This window comes from Muntiacus reevesi, chromosome 4 (assembly GCF_963930625.1).
Source record: "Muntiacus reevesi chromosome 4, mMunRee1.1, whole genome shotgun sequence".
Lineage (NCBI taxonomy): Eukaryota > Metazoa > Chordata > Mammalia > Artiodactyla > Cervidae > Muntiacus > Muntiacus reevesi.
Genome location: NC_089252.1, coordinates 163,884,019 through 163,908,567, shown reverse-complemented (window position 1 = coordinate 163,908,567; position 24,549 = coordinate 163,884,019). Strand labels below are relative to the sequence as shown.

The following is a 24,549-nucleotide window of genomic DNA, read 5'->3' as shown; positions in this document are numbered from 1 at the left end:
GGGACTCTCAAGAGTCTTCTCCAACACCACAGTTCAAAAGCATCAATTATTTGGCACTCATCTTTCTTTATAGTCCAACTCTCACATCCATACATGATTACTGGAAAAACCATAGCTTTGACTAGATGGACCTTTGTTGACCAAAAGTAATGTCTCTGCTTTTTAATATGCTGTCTAGGTTGGATAGACATCTGGATAGAGCCAGATGACCTGGGTTCAAATTCCAGCTCTCACTTGGTAGTTAAAAAAAATCACCTTGGACAACTTTTTTATTTGGCTGTGCTGCACGGCATGCAGGATCCTAGTGCCCCAACCAGGGATCAAACCTGAGCCCTTAGCAGTGAGACTGAGGAGTCTTATCCACTGAATGCCAGGGAATTCCTGGACAGCTTACTTTAAATGTTCAGTGCCTCAGTTTCCTGACCTGTAAATGGGTAACAGTACCAACCCCACAGGGTTATTATGAGGATTAGCAATGATTCTGAGTACTTAGAACAGGTATTTGGAACACAGTGAACACTACATAAGTATTTTAAAAATAAATTGAACCAGTATGTGATTTACTGGTACATATGTGGTCTTTCAGTTCCCCTTATACAAAGTAGTAATATCAAATTCTTCTTTGTTGGGGGATAGCCTAACAAGTGGGCCTTAGGAAGCATCACTACAAACAAAGCTAGTGGAGGTGATGGAATTCCAGTGGAGCTATTTCAAATCCTAAAAGATGATGCTGTGAAAGTGCTGCACTCAATATGCCAGCAAATTTGGAAAACTCAGCAGTGGCCACAGGACTGGAAAAGGTCAGCTTTCATTCCAATCAGGAAGAAAGGCAATGCCAAAGAATGCTCAAACTACCGCACAATTGTACTCATCTCACATGCTAGTAAAGTAATGCTCAAAGTTCTCCAGCCAGGCTTCAATAGTACATGAACCGTGAAATTCCAGATGTTTAAGCTGGATTTAGAAAAGGCAGAGGAACCAGAGATCAAATTGCCAACATTCATTGGATTCTTGAAAAAGCAAGAGAGTTCCAGAAAAATATCTACTTCTGCTTTATTGACTATGCCAAAGCCTTTGACTGTGTGGACCACAAAAAACTCTGGAAAATTCTTAAAGACATGGGAATACCAGACCATCTGACCTGCCTCATGAAAAATCTGCATACAAGTCAGGAAGCAACAGTTAGACCTGGACATGGAACAACAGACTGATTCCAAATAGGCAAAGGAGAATGTCAAAGCTGTATATTGTCACCTGTTTATTTAACGTATATGCAGAGTACATCATGAGAAATGCTGGGCTGGAGGAAGCACAAGATGGAATCAGGACTGCCGGGAGAAATATCAATCACCTCAGATATGCAGATGACACCACCCTTATGGCAGAAAGTGAAGAAGAACTAAAGAGCCTCTTGAGGAAAGTGAAAGAGGAGAGTGAAAAAGTTGGCTTAAAACTCAACATTCAGAAAACTAAGATCATGGCATCTTGTCCCATCACTTCATGGCAAATAGATGGGGAAACAGTGGACACAATGACAGACTTTATTTTTCTGGGCTCCAAAATCACTGCAGATGGTGACTTCAGTCATGAAATGAAAAGACGCTTACTCCTTGGAAGAAAAGTTATGACCAACCTAGACAGCATATTAAAAAGCAGAGACATTACTTTACCACAGAGGTCCATCTAGTCAAAGCTGTGGTTTTCCCAGTAATCATGTATGGATGTGAGAGTTGGACTATAAAGAAAGCTGAGCGCCAAAGAATTGATGCTTTTAAAGTGTGATGTTGGAGAAGACTCTTGAGAGTCCTTTGGACTGCAAGGAGATCCAACCAGTCTATCTTAAAGGAAATTAGTCCTGAATATTCATTGGAAGGACTGATGCTGAAGGTGAAACTCCAATACTTTGGCCACCTGATGTGAAGAACTGACTCATTATAAAGACCCTGATGGTGGGAAAGACTGAAGGCAGGAGGAGAAGGGGATTGCTACAACATTTAGCAATCAACTGAAATATGGAGGAGACATGTCATTATAATGAAGTCTTAGGAACCATCCAAAGTGCTGGATTAAACAAACATTTATTTTATTAAATAATTCCCCAGTGCTCTGTTGTGCCTCAGGCTTCCTGCTTCACACCCACTTCCTATAAAAGAAACCAGTGATTTAATGAGAACCCAATAAAGACAGCTCACCTGACCTATTTTCCACCTTCTTTCTCTGCCAGGAAGCCCATTACAAATGGCACTAGGCTTAATAAGCACTGAGATGAAGAAAATTTGACACAGAACTCAGTGTTTATCAGCTCACATTATATTATTTCGGGTTCAATTCATTACATATCACAGATACTTACTGAGACGTTGTTATCCATGAACAGAATCAGAAGGAACTTATTTTCAAATTTAATACAAAACAAAAATACATTAATGACATGAGAGGTATGGAAAAAAATCACATCAAAAAAATGACTGATCAAACCTGGTTTCGGAAATGTAGAGTCACTTCATGAGAGAGATAGCATTCAATAAATTCTCAAAGTCAATGAGACTGTTCCTTTTTTTCCTTTTATTACAGTCATTTTTTAAAGTTTTTTTTAAGAATGTACTACATATTCACAGTGGGGAAAAAAATTGCTTTAATCCAAAAAGGTACAAGCAAGATAAGTTGTTTGTAAGCCCTCCTCAGACAGCCATTTTGCTTTTTTGCATTTCTTTTTCTTGGGGATGGTCTTGATCACTGCCTCCTGTACAATGTCATGAACCTCCATCCATAGTTCATCAGGTACTCTGTCTATCAGATCTAATCCCTTGAATCTATTTCTCACTTCCACTGTATAATCCGAAGAGATTTGATTTAGGTCATACCTGAATGGTCTAGTGGTTTTCCCTACTTTCTTCAATTTAAGTCGGAATTTGGCAATAAGGAGCTCATGATCTGAGCCATAGTCAGCTCCTGGTCTTCTTTTTGCTGACTGTATAGATTCTCCATCTTTGCCTACAAAGAATATAATCAATATGATTTCGGTATTGACTAGCTGGTGTTGTCCATATGTAGAGTCTTCTCATGTTTTTGGAAAAGGGTGTTTGCTATGCCCAATGCATTCTCTTGGCAAAACTCTATTAGCCTTTGCCCTGCTTCATTCTGTACTCCAAGGCCAAATTTGCCTGTTACTCCAGGTATCTACTTTTGCATTCCAGACCCCTATAATGAAAAGGACATCTTTTTTGGGTGTTAGTTCTAAAAGGTCTTGTAGGTCTTCATAGAACTGTTCAACTTCGGCTTCTTCAGCATTACTGGTCGGGGCATAGACTTGGATTACTGTGATATTGAATGGTTTGCCTTGGAAATATTGAAAATGTTGGCAGTTAGTGAAAGCATTGTCATATGCAAGCACATATGTATGACTCTTTGGGACCCCATGGACTATAGCCCGTGGACTATAGGCTCCTCTGTTCATGGAATTCTCCAGACAAGAATACTGACATGGGTTGCCATTCTCTTCTCCAGGGTATCTTCCCAACCCAGGGATTGAACCTGGGTCTCCCACATTCTAGGCAGATTCTTTACCATCTGAGCCACCAGGGAAGCCCATATGCAAGCACACATACTTTAAAATAATGACTGTTCTTTGTTAACATTTTGATAACTGATATTTTACAATAGTCTGAGATGAGAAACTGTTCATCCCTTTATAGGTAGGGGAACCAGAATATGGAATAGTCAAATTTCATATCCCTCTCAGATTCTCTTCTGGTGGAGTCCAAGTAGTTCCTTATTCGTTATGAAATAATGTGTCTACAAAATGGAAATACTTACAGTCCTAGGCATTTGAACTACCATGAAAGGCCAGTGTTACTAGATAAACTGTAGATAAGGTATAGATATTAGATAAGCTGTAGATAAACTTCATGTAATAAAGTATTCACAAAATGAGTTTACAAATGAAAAAGGCAAAGATAGTACCAATATAATAGATTGTGTTTTGAAGTTATTTAGGATAATACAGTGGAATATACTGAACACAATATAGCCTTTGGAGTCACTTGGACCAGGATTAGTATTGAACTTCCATAGTCAGTAGTTGACCCACACAGCTAATGTAAGAATCCATGCAATGATTGACTTATTGAATTGTAACTACAGGGTGGTACTAGGCACCGGGGATACACTGAAATAGAACAGGAATCCTAGCCTGAGATTTTGAACAAGTAAATTATAAACGTGATGCAAAAGTGACTCAATATACTTTATATATGAAATGCCTGGTGCAGTGTTTTGCACGGGGCAGGTCACTGAATAAATGTAGCTGTTATATGGTTACATTAATTTTATTCTACTTTTCTGTCCGTTCCCTTCTCCCAGGTTTTGTTTTTCACTCTAGTCCCACTGGGGGTAACCTAGTCTATATTCAGTACATACTTAACAATCAGTAATGAAACCTAAATACAGAGCACTTACTGTATGTCAAACATAAGTATTAACTCAATTCTCACAACAAGCCTTTGAGGTAGGTACTATTAGCATACATCGTTTTACTGATGAGTAAACAAGGGCATCCCACGTGGCTGAGTGGTAAAGAATCCGCCTGCCAATGTAGGAGAGGTGGATTCTGTCCCTCGGCGGGGAAGATCCCCTGGAATATGGAATGGCAACCCACTCCAGTATTCTTGTCTGGAAAATCCCACGGACAGAGAAGGCTGGCGGGCTACAGTCCATGGGTGTCAAGAGTCTGACGCTACTGAGCGAGAAAAATCCAATCGTACTGAAGTACAGATAAGATTATGTAAGTGCCTGAAACTGAGGTTAACAACCAGCGGGCGGGGTAACGGGAGGGGGACGAGCAGGGATCCTGTACTGTCTCCATTCAGTATTTTAAATTAATCGGTGAATGAATAAGCCAAGTAAGAGTATCACACGAAGTAAACAGTATCTTTCCACAAATGACAAAAATACTGGTACGTTTAAACTGACAAAAAATCTTCAGCGCTCGTCGGGGGATGCTCGCGCGGGGGAACCTGTGCGATCGTAAAAGAGAAATTAAACAACTGACTCACACGTGGTTTGGACCACGACAGGCGGCTCTCCGGGACTCCGTTCTCTCACCTACCAACTGCCTCCCTACGTCTTTACGGACGAGCTAAGCAAACCCGGCCCGGCTTGGGGGGGTGGGGGAGGGTGGTTACGGATCTCCGCCCGGGCGCAGAAGCCTCACCAGACTTCACAGCCGGGAAAGATGCCCACCGGACCCCCATCCCGGCATGCACCAGCGGCCCCGGCGACCACGCCTCCCGGCGAGCGCCCAGTGCGCCTGTGCGCACCGTCGCCCGGAAGCGTCGCCTGCACATTGCATGCTGGGAGTCGTAGGCTCCCGGTCCGGGCCCTCGGGCCGTCGTCAGCCCTCTCCATGAGGCTGCTGGCTTTGGTCCGCGCGACACCGACGCGGGGAGCGCGCTTCGCGCTGACTCAGCGGCGACGGCCGTGGCGGCGTTAGCCGGCCCTCACGCTCTTATCCTTCCTGGGGCGCCAACCCCGCCCGCCAGCTTGCTAGCTTGCCTGCCCGGCGCCACGCAAGAGAAGGCGCCAGGAGACGCCGAGCGGCGAGAGGCGCGCGGCCCCGGCCAGCTCCGTCTCCGGCGTTAGCGCCGCGGCCGTGGCGGAGGACGACGAGGACGAGGGCCGCTCTTCTCGCTCCCTGCTTGCGGCGCGGCTCCACTGACCGGCCCTCGGGAGTGCAGGCGGGCAGGCGGGATGGAGTGATAGGGAAGGTGACTCGGGGCTTGGGGCGGGACTCGGACCCAGTTCGGTCCACGCGAGGCTGCTGGGAAGTTGGCCGGGAGGACTGGCCCGGGAAGCCCCATGCCGCAGAGGGGTGCGGGCCGGGGGCTCTCCGGGGCGGTGCGCCCCGAGGCTGGGCTGCCTGGGTGGGGGTAGTAAGAGCTGCGGCAGAGCGCGTCCCCAGTGCCTGGCCGCTAGTTGCCCGGTGTTTCATCACTCCAGTTGCCACGAGGCTTCCTTTAGGGGAGGGATCCGGGGGAAGGAAAGGGGCAAGGCCGGCGGAGGAGGGCCCCCGTCGCCTGTGGCCCCCACATAGTAAAAGTGGCTAAGCCCATTTGTAATAGTTGTAGCGTATCTCAGCAGTTTCAACTGCAGAGACCTCAAACTTGATCCCCACCCCCACCCCGTCCCAGGACAAAAAAGAAAAAAAGTATTATTTCTGTGTAGTAATTTGCCAGCTCGGACACGCCATTTTTGCTCTTCCCTTCCTTACAATTCTGCAGGAATAGAGAAACATGATGTTTCCTTGTAACCAGGGGAAAAAAATTACTTTTTGAAAGTGCTAATTAGTTGTTACTGGGGGAAGTTACGTTTGATTAAACCGACTTGTCAGCGTGGTGGTAAAAGGCTGGAAAAATTCAGCCTTGGAACTGAAGTACAGTGTTCAGTAGGTGTAGTGGAATTTTTCCAGACTGTCTTGATTCTTGATTTAATGGGTATCCATAGTAAAGTTAGGGCTTAATATTTTAAGTATTTTGCTTGCCTTCCCCCAGAACACTTGCTAGATGCGTAACTGAAGGGTTTATCATATTGTAACAAATGTTTAAGCCTGCACCTCTATACCATGTTAGATATGTGTTCATGCACAACCTTTTGCGAGGAAAATTGTCGCGTTTTTGCACAGGTTACAACTTTTCAGGTTTTTTTGCGTTCATGTAGGTGACTTACCATTGCGTATTATCATTCAAGTGCTTTCTCCATGGGAGACTCTTTCCCTACTGACAACTGTAACGAGATCGTTTCCTTAGATTTTATATGCAGTGTTTTTTTCTTAGTACCGCATGCTGTTTCCCTTGATAGAATCAAAGTGACCAAGTTTATGAAATTTTCTAAAGCCATGCCATATTCAAGGAATCTTTTAAGAATTTCTCGATTTGGGATTCATAGAAATTCAGATCGTCTTTTCTTTCTGTGTGTGCATTTTTCAGGGGGATTATCACCAAATTTTTAACAATGCCTTTGTTTTTTCCATCTGTTCAAAATGCCAGTTTTCTAGTGTGATATGATAAATCAAGAATGCTCCAAGTAGTTCCCATTCTGCCATGTGCCTAGCTCTGAATTATGAGTTGTGGGCCCACTATGTGCCAGTCATGCTTTACATACCTTGTCTCATTGAAGTCTTTACTGCTTTATGAGGCAGGTGCTCTTTTTTTCCTATTTCATAGAAAGGGCTCTCTCAGTTTTTGTAGTTCTCCACGTGGCCCCAGTTTGAAAATAAGATTAAAGTGCCAATCCAAATCTTTGCAAATCCAAAATCTATGTTATATTGCATCCTAGGAACATAGTGACAAATACTCAGTCACTCCTTCCGTTTAAGGTTAATGAGAGAAAAGTAGAAAGCAGACAGTGACAACCTGTCAGCACTTGGAGGGGCTTCTCACCCAGTTTGGGAGAGTTGAAGAATAGGGGTCAAAGAAGCATTCTTGAAAGAGGTGACCTCTAAGCTGAGTTCTGAAGGACAAGCAGGTGTTAACCAAGTAACGAGCAATGTGTGCAAAGAAGATGAAAGGCAGACTGCCAGTTGTCTTGCCTGGTTAGCGTGCAGAATGGTTACAGGCATTGAAAAGTGTTTGGATCTTAATCCTGAGGGCAGTAGGGAGTTACACTGCCTTGATGTAATCTGCAAGTATGACCTTAACTGTAAGAGAAGGGGCTGAGCTTTCTTCTCCAAGGCGCTCAGAAGACATCCTGATTTATCATTGATTTGGCAGAACCAGGGGGAGACAGAAAAGCATGTTGTAGTAAGAATCTTCTAACCTGGATCCAATCCGGGCCTCACCGTTCCCAAGAAAGGCTGTGGCCCCTTCCTAATCACCCCCTGTACCCCCCACCCCCAGGTTCTTGCCTTTTAAGAGTAGTAAGACCAGGCCTCCTTACCTCAGGTAGAGTTTGTTCTTTATTTCTGCGAATAAATACACATTTTATCAGAAACCAAGTTGCCTTTGGGGCTGATCATGTTCTTACTTGAAAATGTTAGACTCTAAATTGTGAAAAAGTGCAGTGCTTTCCAGAGATTAAAAAAAGTTCTTAAGTAAGTGTTAAATCATCAGTAACATAATCTGAATTTGTATTTCTTTTTTAACTTAATGTGGTTGCACAGTTGCACTTTATTGGAGGTAGTAACAACGTAAATTAGATGCTTCTATTTCAGGTAAAAAGAATTACTTTCTATACTTTATTGATGATCTTGAAGAAAAGAAATTTGAGAACCTTAATGACATACCTTAGAAATTACACATTAGTGGACTATTTAGCAGACCCACTCTGCTGAGACAGGCTCCTATACTTGTAATTTGGATTGTTTCAAAGGAAGTTCTTTGAACTCGTCAATGTTAAAATGTCTTTGTATAATGTTATCTGCTTGTAATGGTATTCAGGATAAGCATCTATTTTGCTTATCAAGTGTTTTTTTCTTTCAACTTTGTGTGTGTGTACAGATGTTTGTGGATTCTTCTGTGGGATTAGAGGGGACGCCTATTGTAATCAGAAAACTCCAAGTATAGCAGCAGGAATGGATGAACAGGCTCTCTTAGGTCTAAATCCAAATGCTGATTCAGACTTCAGACAAAGGGTAAGTCATGTCAGCTTAATCATTTTTTAAAGCATGTTACATAAACATTTTCATTAGAGGGCTTGAATCAAAAATACATATCTGAGGAAAGTTTAATTTGGATGGAAATGAATAGAGAAACAAATCTGAGGTATTTCACTATATTCTGAATACAGAAACAATGAATGATTGTGATTTATCTTCTCTGTAGTTGGCTTAACAGTATTAAAATCTCATGTAATTCAAGGCAAGTCTTTATGTCACATCATTATAATTATTTGAAAGTTGTAATGCAAAGTATTGTTCAAGGGACTTGCCATAGTAGCAGGCGTACATATTATGTCTTTCCATCGCTTGGTTTAATTTAGTCTAAACAAGTGTTTAACCCTCATGTTAGTGATGGTTAACATTCTTGTTACTTCGATCAGGCAGACATGTAAATAAGCAGGTATTATATACCATGTCTCAGGTTACCTAAAATGATTACGTGACAAAGAGTCCATTATGAGGTGCTGGGATACTTGGGTAAGTATAAACAATTAAACATTTTGTAGCATGCACTTGTAATCATGGCTGAATGATAAAAGAAGAATCTAAAGAGCAAGCCTGTAATTAAACTTTTTAAAGATGTGTGGGTGGTTTGAAGTATAAGGTGAATGGATGAAGAGTCATTTTCTTTCTGCTCTCATAGTAAAGGATATTTTTTTAATAAATGAGCTAAATGAAGTTAATGATTTACAAAATATATTAAAAATTTACAAAATATAAAAGTCAACAATTTTACAGAAATTTTTTTAAATAGTAAAAAAAAAAATCTGCAGGGATTTCCAGGATAGTACTGTGTACTTGTTTCTGCTGTTAAAAGAAGTAACCAGCCTTCCAGATAGAGGTAAAAGACAAAAATTGAGATTTAAATAGCTAATTACAAGATACCTATCAAACCGGTTAGGACATGAAAAGTCATTAAAAGTCTACGTCTTGTGTATATAGACAAATATTTCTTTTCATAGGAGCTTTAGCTACCTACCTTCAAACCCTTAGTCATGAACATAGTTGAAGCATAATAAATCTGTACCTTTCGTTTAGCTTGGTTTACATAACTTTTGACTATTTGTTTAGTTATTAAATAAGCTTCTCTGCTATTTTTTATGTTCCTTTTTTGAAATCCTTTGTTTTATAATTAAATTCCACCGTCAGAACTTTTTTTTTTTAATGTGCCATGATTTTCTTTTCCAGAAAGTAAAACTAGTACATTGACAGTGGTTTTAATATTATAGAAGTTAGATTTTTTAGCAATAAAAATGGGTTCTGTCAGTCAGAGACATATGTTAGACATCCTGATCCAGGCCTAATTTGATACTCCTTTAAGCCACCCTGAGTAATAATTAGAATGAAAAATAAGGAATTGTAAGGAAAAGTAAGTTCTGATAGTCCTGATGCTGGAATTGAGGAGTAGCAGGAACTTAATTCAGTTTTGTAATAGGATAAATGACCACCAACCCTGGTTCCCAATTGTCTGTCTATAGTTCTCTGTTTTCTCCCTGGGCGCTAAGTAACTGAACTGACTCTCTTGCCACCTAGAGACAGTGGAGCAGTAGAAAGGTGTGAGACAGAAGAACTGGGCGATGGAAATGGACTTGTTCATCATTGTTACAGTGTTGTTTTTGGTTTTTTTTTTTTTAATGCTAGTATCACATGGATTCAGAGTGCAAAGAATAGTTAAAACTGAAAATTTTCAAGTTATTATCACTTAAAAAAATAGAATATCTGTGTTTGGCTTAAAACTTAGTGACAATTCTAGCAGCTGAATCACACCTCCCCCACCCGTTTTGGTAAGTTTTATTAGATGGTAATGCAGTCTGCAAGACTGACTTCAAACTTGTCCCCGCCCAGGCCCCTGAGATACTCCTAAAGGAAACTCGAGGCTTTATCGAGTAGGTATTGTTAGACACCTGAACTAGATTTTTTTCTGCTACTTGAGCTCTTATATTCTTAATTCTAAAGGCAGCCGTTATTTACACTTAAGATAGTATTTGGTGGTCTTCATCTACTCAATTCTTTCACCTGGTCCTCTCTCAGTGGGAATAGCCATTGAGACAACATATAAAACCTCATTTCCTCATGCATACAATTGTATAACACAGGAAACCATCACCTACCTACACGCGCATCAATCACTCAGACATGTCCAACTCTTTGCAGCCCCATGGACTGTAACATGCCAGGCTCCATGGTTCGTGGAGTTTTCCAGGCAAGGATACTGGAGTGTGTTTCCATTTCAGTAGCTTTCCATTATTATTGCAAGTTTAAAAATATATGTATATTTATAAAATAAATAAAAATATTTATTTGGCTGCCTCGGGTCTAACTTGTGGCAAGCAGAATCTTTTGATGAGTGTGTGAGGTCTCTCATTGTGACTCAAGGATTCTAACTTATTTTTTTTAACCTCTAACCCAAAGGAAAAAATAATTTTATATCGTATGTATGTATACTGGAGAAGGAAATGGCAACCCACTCCAGTATTCTTGCCTGGAGAATCCCATGGACAGAGGAACCTGGTGGGTCCACGGGGTTGCAGAGTCGGACATGACTGAGCGACTTCACTTCACTTTCACATGTATGTGTATATACACGTGAATATGTGACATGTACACACGTAAGTAAAACAAGTCATACAAAATAATAGTTACTCTTGTTAGGGGCAGTGCACTCTAATATCTCTATTCTGTTTCATTTTTTAAATTGCTGATCAAGACTGATAAAATTGTTTTCACAACATTGATGAGGCACAAACCACATTTAAAAAAATATATATTAGCTATTTGAAATTAGATTCCTCAACTCATTTCAAGGTATGTGCTTAATTACTTCAGATTCATTTAGCAATGTTTCTAGAGATTATGTGTTATTTTCTTGACTGAGATATTTTTTGCAAGTTACTGAGATTGCTGTTTGTTCTCATATGTGAAACTGTATGTAGTCACTTCTTATGTAGTCACTTCTTTAATAGCATGTTTGCTATTAATTAGGAAAAGTATTCTTTATATCCCATTTTATAATTGCATGTACATCAGGAATATAGCACTTGACAGAGCACCGGCACGTTTCCTCTTCAATCTTCTAGTAACCCAGTGAGGTCTGCAGGGCATTTTTGTGTTGTCTCCTTTCCCATAAGGAAACAAGTTAGAAGTTAGAAGTTAGATGGAATTTGTTTTTTACTTAACCTTTTTCCTAGGAGTAATCATTCAGTTGCACCTACTCAGAAGCCTGAATTCAACGTTCAGCTGTTTTTTTTAGTCGCTGTAGTTAGTTTGCCACTCTCAGTAAACTTTGTTGAGTATTGGCAAGAATTGAGGTTGACTATTCCAAATGCATATTCTGCTTTGCAATTATACAGGCCCTGGCCTATTTTGAACAGTTAAAGATTTCCCCAGATGCCTGGCAGGTGTGTGCAGAAGCTCTGGCTCAGAGGACATACAGGTAATTAAAGCAAAATATACATAACTTGTAGAAGACTTTAAATTTTTATGAATTTGGCAGGATTGTTTTATTTATCTGTTTGAAAAAGGCTTTCATAAAAACATTTTATGACTTAGTTTTAAAACACTATTCAATGTAGAATGAGAAAAATAGTAAACTAAAAATTTTGGCCAATTCTGAATTCACTTTTCATTAAAACTATCCTTTCTTTGCCTTATTCTGAGTACCTGGCAGTAGATTCCAGCTGGCATGTAGTACAGTAGAAATTTCCTTTTTTTCTTATGATGAGGAGGGATAGTTGGTTTTCTAAAAATGTGGTAAAGAAGGTAATCAGAAATTATGTATCTTAATTTTTAATTTAAGTGCATAAACATTCAGTTACTAATCTTTTGATGTCGAACCAACGATTTTTCTTTGTGTATGTGCCACAAATCACTTTGTGATTCTTAGTGTTGAAAATATTGAAATCCCCCATAACTGATCCTCTCCAATTTCTGCTTTGGGTCCTTGTAGTGGATTGAAGAACAGTGAATGTGGATTTCTAAACCTTTCATTTATTTGTTCCCACATCTCCAAGTCTTCTGGTTATCTGGCCCACAATACACATGTACAAGGTTTTTTTTCTCCCATGCATTGTGACTTTCTATGAACTCTTTCTAAAGCTTTCAACTTAACTGTTACAAAAACAGAAACTCATCATACTCACTGTTATTTTATATAGTAGGTAAGTAAGTTACTTAAATGTAAAAGAAGTACAGTGCACCTAGTGAGACTCGGGGAAGCATACTGACTAGTTGTGAACAAACAACTCTACTAGTGGGCGTGTAAGTAAGTTTATAGGGGTCAGTGAGAATTCCTACCTAGATTTCTTGCATGCTGGTAGTATCAGTCACTACCTTTTACAGCTGAAAGCAAGTGCTCCAATTTGGTGAAAGTTGATTTTGAAGAATATCTATATGTCTTAGAGTAAATGAGAGCTGGCTTTTAATTAAGGGCTCCCTGTAGTTTATATTTTGAGTGAAAAATCTAAGTCTTATATAATTAAAACTTCAGTGCAATCCATGATAAGAATAGAAACCCTAAGGTCTTAGAAAAGATGCTAATTAAATGTAGCTTTTTAAAAACCTTTTAAAAAATAGGTTTTATTTTCTTAAGTGTGAATTTTTTTTTGGTGGAGGGGTTAAGGGATGTAGTCAGGATGAAGACAATACCTCCATTCTTACATTGACTATAGTTAGCTTTGTATATGAAAAATTGTTCCTTGACTATGCCTGACTCAAACCAACTGTCTAAAACGAAAGTTGTTGTTCATTAAAGGGACTTGGTCAGAGCTTGTAGCTAGCTCACTGCATCTCTGTTGTCACTCCTAGGGAGACACTTAGAAGTGGACAGTGGATGGATATTGATTTTTAGTCCCCCCCTTTTAAGATCATTTTTCTGTTTTTACTTTCTTTCTTTTTTTTTTTAATGACCTCACCATGCAGTGTGCAAGATCTTAGTTTCCCAACCAGGGACTAAACCCATACCCCATATAGTGGAAGTGTAGACTCCTATCGACTGGAACACCAGGGAAGGCCCTAAGGCAACATGTTTGTAACCTAGTTTTCTTTATGAATTTCGGGGCTGGACTGCCAGTCTAGGGGACTTCTCTTGTTTTGGATTTTGCTGCAGTAAAACTTTTAAGTTTAAGTGTGGCTTTGATGACCATCTCTGACTTGACACAGTTTCTGGCTGTTCTACCATTTGTCATTTTACATCTATCCTTTCTGTTGTAAAATGTAAGAATTGCTTTGGGAATCCTAACATCTAGAATTTGGGGGGAATGCTGTGTTTGCAAAGCGCTATATGTACTTAAAGTGAATCTTAATTTGGGATTATTATGTTTGTCAGATTTCTGTTGAATATTATATAAAGTTCTCTTAGCTTACAAATGGATGTGAATGTAACACTTGAGAGCAATAAGCCAAAAGTCTGGTTTGAGAAACTTTCAACTGAGTTATTCATTACTAGTTACCTTTGATTTGTTTTTCCCAATTCATATTTGCTTTATCTAATTTTTCTTTTTTTTTCTTTTTCAGTGATGATCATATTAAGTTTTTCTGCTTCCAAGTACTGGAACATCAAGTTAAATACAAGTATGGCTTTTCTCACTAAGATTTGCGTGGAGAGGCTATTTTTGAAATTAGTTTTTCCTTCTTTGGGGACATCATAACATTGGCTGTATATTGACATTATGTGTCATATCCAGCTTTGAGATATGTTTTGATTTATCCCAAGGTGTTTTAAAAATATCGAGTTTGTTGACTCCATAAAAGAATCCAGTCAGTACACAGGAGAAAGTTAAATTCAGTTTCTCTGGGAAAGAATTAAAAGATACGGCAACCCCGCGCCTGTATCAGTACATGACCATTCTCTGTCTAAGTTGAGTGGCAGTGTGGGCACTTGTATTTGGAACCCCTGCCTGTTGTCTAGTCAGTCAGTCGTGTCCAGCTCTGTGTGACCCCATGGACGGTAGCCCGCCAGGCTCCTCTGTCCTTGGGATTTCCCAGGCAAGAACACTGGAGTGGGCTGCCGTTGACTTTTCCAAAGACCCCTGCCTGATTTAAGCAGAAACCGTGAATTGCTGCCCCAGGGATCCTGTGTTTGCCTCCTGATTTATTCTGGAAATCACAGACCTGAAACCATGGACTCATTTTCATTTGAAAAATTGTGTAGCTGCCATTTTGTTTTAGCATGAATTGGACCACAGATCAAACTAAATCAATATTGATAGCTCTCCAGCCACTCCCACCCCTGTCTTTAAAGTGGTAGTGAGAATTATTACCAATTTATCATAGGGAATTTTAGGTAATTGCTATACAAATTTTCTGTTTCAAATATAAAAGGCCATTACTTTTTAAAAACCACATACACTAAATATTGCCATTATTGTTTTTCTTCTATATTTTGAACAGATACTCAGAACTAACCACTGTTCAACAGCAACTAATTAGAGAGACGCTTGTATCTTGGCTTCAAGCTCAGGTAAAATAGTAGCTTTTACATTTAGTACCTCAAATTGCCAGATATTCCAGTTTTTATTTTTGGAAGAGTTTGCAGCGTCACCTCAAAAATGTCGCTCATTTATCCTCCGTTTGATCATGTAGCTCTTTTAGAAAGTGCTGGCTTTGAAGAGTACGAGTGATAAAAAATTAGCAGTAACTTAAAATTATATCAGTAATTGAAGCTGTCATTCTTTCCATGACACATGGTGGAAACTTTTGGTTTTAAAATGTAATTTTAACTACTAAATAAAAAAGTCAATTTTCACATTTAGGGTGAACCCTTCTGGAATGATTCTTCACAAAGAGCCCTTTATAAAGGAGCCAATAGAGTTCTTTTGGCACAGTATTTTATTTTTCATTAATTTTAGCTAATTTTAACATATTAAAGCAGTTGTGTAGCTAGAATAATTATCTTACAGAGCAAGCAGCTAGAAGAAAAATCATTGTGTTTGTTTTCTTCTTAGAAAAGGCCTTAGGAACCACTAAAACTCTGCCCATGAAACTTTAATACCTAGGTAATTCTCAGGTGTGTTTGCTGCACAGCTGTAGGAGACCATGATGCAGTTTAGTGGAATTTGCCTGTTGATGATAAATAGGAGAACAGTGTTTGAGTCTTTTCCATTTACATTTAATTTCATGAACTGTATCTTTGTTTGTCAGATGCTGAATCCCCAACCAGAGAAGACCTTCATACGAAATAAAGCTGCCCAAGTCTTCGCCTTACTTTTTGTTACAGAGTATCTCACTAAATGGCCCAAATTTTTTTTTGACATTCTCTCAGTAGTGGACCTAAATCCAAGGGGAGTAGATCTGTACCTCCGAATTCTCATGGCTATTGATTCAGAGTTGGTGGATCGTGATGTGGTTCACACCTCAGAGGCAAGTCACGTCTTATTAATAAGTTTTAAATTTAGATATTGCAAGAGATATTGGGTACATAATAAAAGAATCAAGAAGGATTTTTTGTTTTTGATAAAACTTTATTAAGAATATGTACAAATTTGCTCAACATTTTGAATTTTGTTTTACAAAGGAACTTAAATTGGGGTTTTTTCCCCAGGTATAGGGTGAAATTAGAGCATTTAGCATGTTTGTTTTTTTTTTAAACCAGACAGGAACTTCCTCTAGTGAAACAAGCAATTTGATTTTTTCCCTATGAATCTGTAGAGAAATGTGGCCTATATTTACTGTTACTTTATAGTTGCCGAGTGAGGAAAAAGCATTGCCGCGCACCAGTGCTAGGTTCTCCTGTATTCTCAGTTAGTCACACAGGCCACGACCTTAGTCTTTCTCTATTTCTTTATTACCCAGTATAACTTTCTCCTTTTTCTTAAAGAACACAATGGAAATAGCTTCATTCAAATGTGTATGACGATTTAAGGTTATTGTGTGTTAAATATGACATTTATAAAGAGGATTGTTTATATTATTGCTGTTCTCTTAAATAGTTTATGTTTGTGTAATACTGAGAAATAACTTTTATCACATGGTTAAAATTTCTAAGCAGTGTTTTTTTTATAGTTTGTGTTTAATAAATTATGTCTAAGTTGAATGGAAGGAAGAATTAGAATCACAGCTTATGATTTTAGAGCAGATAAATAGGAAATACTGGCAGGGAATGTGTTAACAAGTCAGGAAATGTAGTGGTGAGGAAATTACTGTGTGCAACTATTATACAGATATCAAACATTATCTTGGGAGGTAATCTGATTGTATATATGGTATTTTGGGGTATTTTTTAGGAGGCTCGTAGGAATACTCTCATAAAGGATACCATGAGGGAACAGTGCATTCCAAACTTGGTGGAATCATGGTACCAAATCCTACAAAATTATCAGTATACCAATTCAGAAGTGACATGCCAGTGCCTTGAAGTAGTTGGGGCTTATGTCTCTTGGATAGACTTATCCCTCATAGCCAATGATAGGTAAGTAAATCTATATTTTAAGAATAGAAACCTGCAGAATAGAGTGTGTAAAACTCATGAATTTGAAAATACTGTAAGAATTTTTGTTTCTCCGTTGCCAGGTTTATAAATATGCTGCTAGGTCATATGTCAATAGAAGTTCTACGGGAAGAAGCATGTGATTGTTTATTTGAAATTGTAAATAAAGGAATGGATCCTGTTGATAAAATGAAACTGGTAGAATCTTTGTGTCAAGTGTTACAGTCTGCTGGATTTTTCAGCATTGACCGGGTCAGTAAATTTACGTATAAGGTTTTGAAAATTGTTAGAACAAACTAGGATAGGCAGTAACTTAAATATAGTTTCCTTTTTCTTTATTTTTATTTTTAAGCGTTGGAAACTCCCTTGAGCTTATAATAATGAAACACTGTCCAGAAGGCTGTAATGTCATGTGTAACCTTTTCTTTGGCCGTGGATTATACCAGACTTAAACTTGAATATCCGGGATAGTACTTACTATTGTGATTTCTAACAGCCTGTCAGGTGTTGCTGTGATACTGCTCTTCACGGACCGTACTTTAAGAAGCATGGCAGTGCATTTTGACCTAAATTAGGCTCCACTATTAATGTTACATTTTCACCATATTTATTTGAGTGATTAGAGTTTAGCCTCAGCAGAATTAGGGCTTGAGTGAGTGTGGTAAATTAATAATTTAGAAACTGAATTTGAAGGTTTTTACTTTTATTTTTACCTGTGACAGTGATAAAGAATTACTAAGAAGTCTTTGTATTGTTGATATATCAGAAGTATACCTCTGGTATTTACCTAACTGACAAAGTGTAGTCAGTTACACTGCTAATAATTGTCTTATTAAAAGACTTAAAATGGTGAAGCCAAAAAATCTTTCTGTAGGAGAACATCATAAGGATAATTAATGAAAATAAACCTGATTTTGAGTTCTAACACTAATGCTGGTTAACTTTAGGCAGGTTATTTTAATAGCAGTTTTATCCCTTTGTGATGTAGTTGAGGTTCAAATAGTGTCAGAAAGGACTGTTGTAAATTGTTGCACAAAGCATAATATGGCAGCATTAACTTGATTAGAAGGTATTTACTAAATTCATCAGTTTAGAAAGAAGGTGTTGAATCCCTCTTTTTTAAACTTTTATAATTTGACAATGTCTACACAACTATAATCATTAAAGATAGTTATTTTGAGAGTTAGTATTAGCAGATAATAACAGTAGAAGAATTCAGACTCTTAAAACTTCTCAGTCAAAATGGTAGTATTGTTAATGTCTAATGTTAGTTTAAAATTGACTCCTATAATTGGCACTTGATCCATTCTAAAATTTAGAGTTTTTCCTCTCAGGTAGTTGGTTTTAAATTGAGATCTGTATTGTTTGTAGGAAGAAGATGTTGACTTCCTGGCCAGATTTTCTAAACTGGTCAATGGAATGGGACAGTCATTGATAGTTAGCTGGACTAAATTAATTAAAAATGGGGATATCAAAAATGCTCAGGAGGCACTGCAAGCTATTGAAACAAAGGTGGCACTGATGTTGCAGCTCCTAATTCATGAGGATGATGACATCTCTTCTAACATTATTGGATTTTGTTACGATTATCTTCATATTTTGAAACAGGTAAGTCCTTATGTTAATCTTTGTTGTAGATAATATAGAAAAGCCATAGAGAATTGGAAAATATAGGAAAATGAAAATAAGATACTTAGTTATCTATTCTAATGACATTTACTGTTAATTATGAATATATTTTCATTTTTTTTCTTTCCTTTAAACTTCTTAGCTGGAAAACAAATGTCCAGGTTCTAAAATTCACTAGACTAAAAAGCTTCAGAATTAGTTATAGGTTTAGGTTGTTTCTTGTCTTTTTAATCTGTGTTTCTTTTCGGCCTTGTATCATGTGGCATCTTAGTTCCCCGACTGGGGACTGAACCTGTACCTCTGCCTTGGGAGCATAAGAGTCTTAACTGGACTGCCAGGGAAGTCCCCTGTGTTTGTTTTTAAATACAGTAGAAATTTTGTTAAAGATGGTTTATTATTTTAATTACATATGCATCATTTCTTATAAAGTTTTTTTATAATTAAAAATTTCCCCCTAGAGAGTTGCTGCCAATAATAGAACTTAAAACGTAGAAGGTTGTGAATCTCATATATTATACATTTAGCCTTTTAAAGAATTAATAACTTTTCATTATGACATTAGGTGAGAGCTATGCCTACTTTATTTACACTGATTTAGTTGAATTGAGTCAAGCTTAAGATAATATTTTTCCAAGCTGAGTTTAGCTTCTGTTATAACATATTTCTGCATGCATACTTGAAGAAATTTTAGGCAGTGTGAAAAGGTATGAAGAAAGTTAAAATCACTATTGGTAATCCCACTGTATCTCAGTGGATTTCTAGGCTTTTATGGCCTTACTTAATTAAAAACAAGGTGAGATCATACTTTGCTGTTCTGTAATCTGCTTCTTTGCTGAGTACATTTATAAGTATCTTTATTATTTTTTTTTCATTTATTTTTATTAGTTGGAGGCCAACTACTTTACAATATTGTAGTGGGTTTTGTCATACATTGACATGAATTTACATGGATTTACATGGATTTACATGTATTCCCCATCCTGATCCCCTCTCCCACCTCCCTCTCTACCCGATCCCTCTGGGTCTTCCCAGTGTACCAGACCTGAGCACTTATAAGTATCTTTAAAAATCAAGTTTATCTACATGTTTTTGCCTGTATGCCAAGTTAGTTACTAGAAGTGAAATTGATAGATTTTAGATTAGGTACATTTCACATATAGAAAGGTACTATCAAACTGCCCTCCAGAAAAGCTGTGTGCATGTTTGAAAAGATACTGATTAGAAAAATATTTTGATCAGCAAGTATTACTTTAGGAAACCTAATAAATGATTGCTTTCTTTTCAACAGCTTACAGTGCTTTCAGATCAACAAAAAGCTAATGTAGAGGTAACTGACTTCTTTTTGCTTTTTTTAAACCAATAATAGACTCTGTATCTGCAGTCTGCCTTGAAATACAGCCTAATTTCAAATTACGTGAAATTAGAGGAGACTGACAAAAGATATTTTGTTCTTAATTTTAGGCAATCATGTTGGCCGTTATGAAAAAATTAACTTACGATGAAGAATATAACTTTGAAAATGAGGTAAGAATTTTGGATTGAGGAGAAAACAGTTTTAATTTTATTATGTACCCACATCAAATTACTATTTCAAGTTTTGAGTATCTTAGAGTCCTTTAAAACAAGAAGTGTCTTAAAAATTAGTCTTGTTTATATTGACGAGTTCTTAGATTAATGGAAACTTCACAATTCTTCATGTTTTTGTATTTTGTCCTCTAATTCTTTAAAATGACCCTTTTAAGGGCACTGTAGCGCTGAACTTTGTAAAACATTGACAGTATTGTTCGTGATCATGTTTCACTTTATATTTAATAAGAGAGGAACTGAGGCCCAGTTGGTGGACCTCAGATTGTAATTGTCTGCGGGAGAGTGGGAATGAGGCACTTCACTGTCTCTGGACTTGTTCTGGCTAAAGTCCTCTCCAGGGTTGTCATGAGTCAGCTTTCCATCAGTCACAAGTGTCATGAGTGCTTTCTGGCAACACAGTAACGGCATGTACTATCTAGCTGTGTGCTAACGTGTTCTGTTATCCACTTCAGACATTCAGAAACTTTGAACTGCACGAAGATGATAATGGTGATGATCACCAACACACCGTGCACTTGCAAAGTGCCAGGTTCATTACATATAATATCTTTAATCATGTGATATTATTACAGTTCTTACAGTGGACAGTAAGATACAAAGTATACATAAGGTGCTAAGGTTCTCATAAAGCCCTGTGTGAACCCTTCGTGGCTTAGACTTTTGCTTTTGTTTTCCAAAGCCTTCCATTATCTGGTGTTTGCCCGATCATCCCTCAGTCACTCTCTTCTGTTACAGTGACTCTTGTTTTTAGCCTCCTCCCTGTGCTGTTTCTGGCTCTAGGCTTTCATGGTCTAGGGCTGGGAAATAATTATTTGTGAGCAGAGGGGAAAGACTACTGTGTTTTCCTACATAAGTAAAATTTATGAAAAAATAAAAGTGTATTGCATTTATAAATGTAAAAGACTAATGAGAACTCACCATTTTATGTGTCTTAAGGTCTTTTAAGTTTTTTAATGGGATTTTTTAAATACCATAGGGTGAAGACGAAGCCATGTTTGTAGAATATAGAAAACAACTGAAGTTATTGTTGGACAGGCTTGCTCAAGTTTCACCAGAGTTACTGCTGGCTTCTGTTCGCAGAGTGTTCAGTTCTACACTGCAGTAAGTTTGTTCATCTGTTTCTAACAAATCACCTCTTTTCTCTTCTCTCTGATGATGGCCTACCATAAGTGATTCACGTGACTGACTTGTTGATGTTACTTTCTGAGATCTTATGTGTATCTCTGAAACAATGCACTTGACTCCTTGATTTATCTTGATCCTTGAGAGGAAATGCTGCTCTTTGGAACATAAACAATAACATGGATTACGTTGGTTATTTATACTTCGGTGGTAGTAATTATGTTCCCTGGCAGAATTAACAATTGCTGTGACTTTTTAATAATTAAAGAGGATTTTGTTGGTATGTTTTTATCCGGTGCATCACTAGTTGTATAGAAAGTCTGTATTCTGATCTCGGTGATGTATTATACCTTGGTAGGAACTGGCAGACTACACGGTTTATGGAAGTTGAAGTGGCAATAAGATTGCTGTATATGTTGGCAGAAGCTCTTCCAGTATCCCATGGTGCTCACTTCTCAGGTGATGTTTCAAAAGCTAGTGCTTTGCAGGATATGATGCGAACTGTAAGTATACTAAAGACAAATTATTCTGAACCTAATTTTCTGTTTTCATATAAGCTAATGTGAGTTTCTTAATTGTTAGAGTTTATAATATACATTATTACAGGGACATTTTGATCTTGCACTAAATGAAGATAGATTTCTTAACTTTTTCCTGCTCTAGCTGGTGACATCAGGAGTTAGCTCCTATCAGCACACATCTGTGACATTGGAGTTCTTCGAAACGGTTGTTAGATACGAAAAGTTTTTCACAGTTGAACCTCAGCACATTCCATGTGTACTAGTAAGTATACACTTTAATCTCAGCTTTTGTTATTTTCCATATGTTTCAGCTAATGAACAGATAGTATTCTTTCTTTTATCACTTTTTTCCAGAGCTCTCAAAAACTCCTGAACATGCTAAAACTCCTCCATTTCTTTAAAATGGAGTTTGTGTCTAGACAGATATTTAAAACAAATAGTCAAGAACCTGTTTGTGTGTAGTGTAGGGTTACTTATATATGTACCTGGTTCCTCTTCCAGAGCTAAAAAGTAAAATTCTTTGTGAACAAAAACATGTCATGACGTTAGCAATAAAAGCAATAAAAGACATTAAATAAGTACAGAAATAGTAAAAGTGTCTCTGTTTCTTTAGATGGCTTTCTTAGATCACAGGGGTCTGCGGCACTCTAGTGCTAAAGTCCGGAGCAGAACCGCTTACCTATTCTCCAGATTTGTTAAATCTCTCAAGTAAGTAAAACATTTTGGCTGTTATGTTTAATTCTTACTTTTAAGATTGTTAATAAGATGTAACTTATTGTCTAAGAGCCCATGGTCGATCTGGTTGCTTCCGTTCTTAGGCTTTTTAAAAAAACGTTCCTTTCCGTATTGTGCTAAGATTTCTTTTCTTTCTCTTCAGCCAGGTGCTCTGTTCATTATTAAACTGATTTGTTTGAATATTTTTAAATGCAACACTTGTCATTACTAGTGGCATTAGTTATTTCACAGTTTTATTGCTGTAGATAAAACTGTATGGTTTCTTTGAAATTCTTAAGATGATATTCCTTGGAAATACATTTTTAACTTAATCTGTTATATTCTTTACTAGTACCATTTTTTTAGGTATGAAAACTACTTTTTCTTAGGATATAATATTGTAATTTAAAAAAATCATAGCTAGTCTGAATGGTGACATGTGACTACCTTAGAACTGAACTTTTTTTTTTGGTTCTGCCTTAAAGAGGAATTTGATATTTCAGCACTTCTCTAAGCACTAATATATTTATGTAATTGTGGTTTTCCTTTTTGCCTTTATTCAGTAAACAAATGAATCCTTTCATTGAGGATATTCTGAATAGAATACAAGATTTATTAGAGCTTTCTCCACCTGTAAGTATCTTTCTTACCAAATGATATGTTTTAAGTTGGGGTGGGGGGCATATAGGGCTTAAATCTATTTACTAAAGCTCTGTTGAGATATAGTAAACAAACAGTAATAGAAATAGAAGGGGAAAAAAAGAAATAGAAGGGAATCAAAATTTGATAGATTTAGCAGTGTGAGATATGGTTTACTCTCTATACTATTAAATGCCAGTGAAGTATTTTTTGGAGAAGAAAAATTCAGTTTCAAAATTATTCTCTGTTTAGTACTGTGATCACATGAGCCATTCCCAGTGACTGCTACTAGTAGACTGAAATTTTTTTGTTAAACTTCTGGCTTGAGATAAAAAGAATTTAAACACTGCTTGATCTGAATATCTCGGTTGTTTATTTCACTAGAAAGATTCAAGTAATTTTTATTTATTTTTATTTTTATTTTTTTATTTTTTTTTGGATTTAAGTAATGTTTAAAAGATACCTTGTAAGCAAGGCACATTTTGACTGATACCTGTTTTTGTGTAAAATACTGGCAATGCCAGCAAACTACGAACATCGACTTTTTTTCATTTTGATGAGAGTTATTAATGGAGCCACACTTGAAAAATGTTAAACATAAAATATTTTGTTTTTTAAAATAAATATCAACTTTTAGAGTATATGGGTTATTTAATTTCATTGCATGAAAGGTTACTAGTGAATTATATGTTTAAATTTGCCTACATACTAAAGAAATATATATATTAAAAGACTTTCACAGAGCCATATTTAGCCATGCCATATTTATGGATATTGAAAATTTTTTGTTTTTCTTATTGCACATAGAAACAAGAACTTGTACTATACCTGTAACCTTTTTTTGGGGTGTAAAAAGACTTGATTCACAGTGCTTCTACTGAATGTTGACTGCTTAGTAGTGGTATAAGTACCTTGTATTTATCTAGCAACTTTAACTTTGTGATCTCAACTCCTAGAGCAGTGATTGTTAGATTGTTAGATAGTGTGATAGTGTCACAACTATCTTAACAGTTGTGATAGTGTCACAACTAGATAGTGTTGGTTAATAAGTGTTTTAGTTACTTCTAAATAAGGACGTTCTCTTTTAAAAGATAGAAGTTTCTTTTATGTGTGTGTGTGTGTGTGTGTGTGTGTGTGTGTATAATAAGGCCACCACACAATTTATCTGATTTAAGACTAGGCTTGTAAATAATTTCTTTTTTTTTTATTATTATTATTATTTTTTTTTCAGTGGGTTTTGTCATACATTGATATGAATCAGC

At 37.4% G+C, this 24,549-nt stretch overlaps 1 protein-coding gene across 3 annotated transcripts in view; it reads left to right on the top strand.

The window, feature by feature from the left end:
* XPOT (exportin for tRNA) overlaps positions 1-24,549 on the top strand; it is a 163,616-nt gene that overhangs the window by 118,789 nt on the left and 20,278 nt on the right. For 2 of the 3 annotated variants that reach the window (XM_065934714.1, XM_065934713.1), the window contains 15 exons: positions 8,493-8,626; positions 12,004-12,086; positions 14,165-14,221; positions 15,041-15,110; positions 15,791-16,009; positions 16,873-17,057; positions 17,159-17,327; positions 18,447-18,683; positions 19,993-20,031; positions 20,166-20,228; positions 21,268-21,392; positions 21,772-21,916; positions 22,077-22,196; positions 22,548-22,642; positions 23,212-23,281. In XM_065934714.1, coding sequence (XP_065790786.1) covers positions 8,567-8,626; positions 12,004-12,086; positions 14,165-14,221; positions 15,041-15,110; positions 15,791-16,009; positions 16,873-17,057; positions 17,159-17,327; positions 18,447-18,683; positions 19,993-20,031; positions 20,166-20,228; positions 21,268-21,392; positions 21,772-21,916; positions 22,077-22,196; positions 22,548-22,642; positions 23,212-23,281 — 1,737 coding nt within the window. In that variant the 5' untranslated portion in view covers positions 8,493-8,566. Of the gene's footprint in view, positions 1-5,366; positions 5,766-8,492; positions 8,627-12,003; positions 12,087-14,164; positions 14,222-15,040; positions 15,111-15,790; positions 16,010-16,872; positions 17,058-17,158; positions 17,328-18,446; positions 18,684-19,992; positions 20,032-20,165; positions 20,229-21,267; positions 21,393-21,771; positions 21,917-22,076; positions 22,197-22,547; positions 22,643-23,211; positions 23,282-24,549 lie in introns of those variants that run through there. The other variant, XM_065934712.1, reaches the window with a different exon arrangement.